Consider the following 4830-nt stretch of genomic DNA (forward strand, 5'->3'; position numbering starts at 1 on the left):
CCGCGTACCGCAAAAAAAAAAAAAAAAAAAAAAAAAAAAAAAAAATGCCTTCAAAGGAGCTGCAGGGTCCAACCATCCCCACTCAGCCTATAGAAGACGTCCTGTGAGAATTTGGGATTTGGCACTTTCTCTAAGACTAAATGGGGAGAAATTTTCATTTTCATTTCATCTTTATTTAAAATTAGAATTAAAATTTCTAATTTTCATTTTAACTTCATCTATATTTAAAATTAGAAATTAAAATTTCTAATTTTAAATATAGATGATAGACTTCATCAAAATTTCCATTTGTAGGGGCTTCCCTGGTGGCACAGTGGTTGGGAATCCGCCTGCCGATGCAGGGGACGCGGGTTCGTGCCCCGGTCCGGGAAGCTCCCACATGCCGCGGAGCGGCTGGGCCCGTGAGCCATGACCGCCGAGCCTGCGCGTCCGGAGCCTGCGCTCCACAACGGGAGAGGCCGCAGAAGTGAGAGGCCCGCGAACCGCAAAAAAAAAAAAAAAAAAAAAATTCCATTTGCCTAAATCCAGCTCTAAGGAACCTCAAGTTACAAGGACTTTTATGGACCAAAACAGTTTCATGAAATTTTTTTCCAATCAACTTGATTTTAAATGAGCTTTAGCATGGAGCTTACAGGAAGCAGTCTTCTATTCCAGCCCCTACTGGATGATCACATATTGGATGCTTCCTATGTTTCAGGCCCTTGCTAAGTACTATATGAGTGTGTTTTTTCACTTACTGTTCACCCAACTCTATGAGAAATGTATTGATATTATCTTTCCAGTTTTACAGTTGTGAAAACTTCAGTATATACCTAACACCCTAATATTGGTTTCTAATAATAATCTCCAATAAAAGGAACCAGCACTCCTTGGAGAACTGACTGATTCCAAGACTAGAGCAAGGGATACAACACACAAACTTGGAGCAGCTTGTCACTCCAGGAAGTAAGGAGATGCTCAAGTCTGTCTGACTTAAAGTCTACATAGTTTTACACTGTGCTCTACTGCTCCTTTTGGGAATCAGTGTAGAGGAACAGGGCTGCTCTCAGAATCCAGAAAAGGGTCCTGCTTCCCACAGGGACTCACAAATGCATGTTCCAATAGAGTCAGCTACAAAAGTGAAGCTTATTTACATTTTTTTCTTTTCCTTTTATAAAAAATTTCTGTTAGAATACATTTAAATTTTTTTGATAAAATAAGAAGTGGCCAAGTAAGTGGCAAGCTAGGTGTTAAGAGGCCAAAGATGTTTTTGCACCACTCTTCAAATTTTGTAGGATCTAATCTTCTGACCCACACATCCAACCTGAAGACTAGACTTTCCTCATTGTTATTTTATTTGATCACTAAAGAAGAAAGAAGAAAGAAGGAGAAGAAGAGAAATAGAAGAAGAAAGAAGAAGAAGAAGAAAGAAGAAGAAGAAAGAAGAGGAGAAGGGGGAGGAGGAGGAAAGAAGGGGAAGAGGAAGAAGGAAAAGAAGGAAAAGGGAAGAGAAGAGGGAAGGGGAAGGGGGAGAAAGGAAAGAGAGAAAGGAAAGAGAAAACTTCACCTTGTAGGTCCAACATCTAACAACTGAGACAATCTAGCCAAAACATCTGACTCTATAAAATAATTTAGTACTCTCCTTTATCTGCATTTAATATTCTAAAAAAATTAAACCGTTTAAAATGAAGACTATTGGGGCTTCCCTGGTGGCGCGGTGGTTGCGCGTCCGCCTGCCGATGCAGGGGAGCCGGGTTCGCGCCCCGGTCCGGGAGGATCCCGCGTGCCGCGGAGCGGCTGGGCCCGTGAGCCATGGCCGCTGGGCCTGCGCGTCCGGAGCCTGTGCTCCGCAACGGGAGAGGCCACAGCAGAGGGAGGCCCGCATACAAAAAAAAAAAAAAGCATATACCTAACATCTTTTAAGAGCTCTCAGGCAAAAAAAAAAAAAAAAAAAATGACTATTAACATGGTAAAATGGAATAGCACTGGCTCTTGGCGAGTGAGAGACCCAGAATCCGCTGCTTACTAAATGGATAACTCATCATTTCCTCGTGCTCCTGAATTTATCTCTTCCTTTTCCCTCTCAAAGGCTCTTCATTCCTATGGGGATACCTCTGCTTTGACTTCTGTGGCTCCTTCACCGTTGAGCTCCTCACAAGATCAAGCTGTGACTTCACCTTCGAATAAGTATACTTTGGGGTTTGAGAAAAATAAAGGGGAAGAAAGGGGCCAATTCTGACTTCGGGGTTAGTTCAAGGCCAGGTATCTCTGAGTTAATGCTGCCACCTTGCGGCCATTGCAAGCCTTTCCTGCGAGGATTACAAGAAGAGTGAAGAAGCTACCAGTCCATCTAAAAAAGTTAGTTTTATGGACACATGGGATGTCAGCACCTTTTAAGACTTAAGAGATCACTAGGTGTTAAGATACCCAAGACACCATGGCTCAGAGGTGATAAGTACAGTCCCTAGAGCTAGATGCACGGGTTCAAACCCCAGCTCTCCCACCAGTGCCTGGATGGCTCAGACAAGTCACTTAGCCTCTCTATTCCTCTCTTTCTCATTATGGGATTGTTGTGAGAATTAAGTGAACAGATGTAAAGTACTTAGAATACTGAACACTGTATAACTATGTGTTACCTTGTAAATATCTAATTTTATCAAGGAATAAACAGCTTCATAGAGATGAAGCGATCAGCCTAAAGCCACGCCGCTGATTAACAGCACGATTGAAACCCACGCTCTAAGACTCCTGACTCATTTCCATCCATCAATTTCCCCAGAATTTCCCGAGCTTCTCTTGAGTCCTCAGCCCCACTGAGGTGTCTGCACTCTCCGCGGATGACATCATCTTCTTTACTAAGATTGGGGCCACCTGATGTTAATGTCACATCAGCCACTCCATCTAAATTGAGGCTGCCTTCTGCCTTCCTAGCTCGGACCTTGCCCTCTTCTTTTCCCACCCCCTTCATCTATACCCTTGATCCAATCTCTGCTTACTGTTGTGAGATCTTTACTGTAGCAATCTGTCCCATCCTTCATACCTTCTCTTACTTGCCCTTACCCCATGTGTCCACAAGCATGCTTAATTTACCCATCCTTTCCCCAAAACTCTCAAAAGGCTTTCTCCCACCCTAATAGACCCTTATGCTCTATGAATAGCCCTCCTTCTACCCTTACAGTATCATCTACATCATCTCCCATCCTATCCTCAGTCTACTGCACCATAGCCTCAACTATTTCCACCTCCGTTCTATTGAAACAATATTCTTAAAGGCTACTCCAGAGCCTGCTTCACAGACATGCATGTAGTGTAGTCACGTGGGGACCCATGCTCAGAAGGGCCCCATCCTTGGGGTTTAATGCTCTGCAATTGTCATCTTCAAATTATTCATAATTTTATCTTCAAACATGTATTTTGTAGATAAAATCTGATGGGACAATGGAACGTGCGTGAGAAGCTTGGAACCTCACCTCATGCGTGGTCACACCTGCCCCTGCCTTGCATTCTCCCTTCAATCCACCATGTTCAAAACTTCGATGACTTGCCTGTTGCCTACAGATTAACGTGCAGCCTCTCCAGCCTGACATTCAAGGCAAACTAGCCCCAACCAACCTTTGCTGTTTTATTTCTCTTCCTTTTTTTAGTTTAATTTTTATTTTATATTGGAGTAGAGCTGATTTACAATCTTGTGTTATTTTCCAGTGTACAGCAGTGATTCAGTTACACATATACATATATTCATTCTTTTTCAGGTTCTTCTCCCATATAGGTTATTACAGCCTTGTTGATTATCTATTTTATATAGAGTAGGGTGATTATGTTCATTCTTTTTACTACTACCAAGTACCCTACTTTATCCACGCACACCCGGAAAGGCACACCTTAGATTCTCAATAAAGGAGGTCCTTTCTCCACCTACCATATCAGGCACATTTTCCCCTTTGCCTTACTTCATGCTTCTCCGCCCTGCCCCACACCCCTGCCTCAGGTTGGAATGCCCCAGTTTTCTTTTCCTGCTTCCACGTGAAGATTCAAATTAAAGTCGTCTCTACCATGATGTTTTTCTCTGAGATTCTGAGAAACATGTGTGCCTCCTTCTATTTATATCACTTTTGCAAATTGCCTCCTTTTGTTTCCTTTCCCAGAACCGAATACTTCCACGTTTCCCACCTGCAGGTCCTTCGTCTTTCACTGCCGTGACCTCTGCTGCCAAGGAAGAAACCCTCCTGTATGGACAAGCTCATATTAGGGCTGAATGTGTGACTCTTCCTAGACTGTAAGCTCCTTGAAGACTGAGACTAAGTCTTACTATATTAGGTTTTCCCCTGGAACCTAGAACAGTCCTGTAAACAGCAATTGCCTACCACATTATGCAAATCCTACCTGATTTTCTATTTAAGAAATTGGACTAGGAACAGGGATGGATGTCATTTGAGGAGCTCACTTAGGGCAAATTTATTTGTCTTTAACTCACCAAACTAACATTCAGATCACCAGACGTGGTAATGTTAAAAAGCACTGTATGCTTCTCATTAAGAATAAAAATGGAAAGAATAATAATGGAAAATTAACTATTTGTAGATTTGCAAACCCTGAGGGCTTCTGTGTTAGTGAAAAATAAAAAAGAAACAGTTTTAAACTGGTGCTTTGAAATATATCTCCCCATCACTTTTTTTTTTTTTTTTTTTGTGGTATGCGGGCCTCCCTCTGTTGCGGCCTCTCCCGTTGCGGAGCACAGGCTCCGGACGTGCAGGCCCAGCGGCCATGGCTCACGGGCCCAGCCGCTCCGCGGCATGTGGGATCCTTCCAGACTGGGGCGCGGGCCCGGTTCCCCTGCAATGGCAGGCGGCC

The 4830-nt window shown here is 43.3% G+C and overlaps 1 protein-coding gene across 1 annotated transcript in view; it reads right to left on the minus strand.

Annotated features, from left to right (window-relative positions):
- The window catches only part of OR5B21 (olfactory receptor family 5 subfamily B member 21), a 10162-nt gene extending 7215 nt beyond the window's left edge, over positions 1 to 2947 (minus strand). Inside the window, 2 exon segments of the mRNA XM_024133430.1 lie at positions 2616 to 2626; positions 2716 to 2947. Coding sequence (XP_023989198.1) covers positions 2616 to 2626; positions 2716 to 2947 — 243 coding nt within the window.
- Positions 2948 to 4830: the final 1883 nt, after the last annotated feature.

Source organism: Physeter macrocephalus, chromosome 16 (genome assembly GCF_002837175.3).
Source record: "Physeter macrocephalus isolate SW-GA chromosome 16, ASM283717v5, whole genome shotgun sequence".
Classification (NCBI taxonomy): Eukaryota; Metazoa; Chordata; class Mammalia; order Artiodactyla; family Physeteridae; genus Physeter; species Physeter macrocephalus.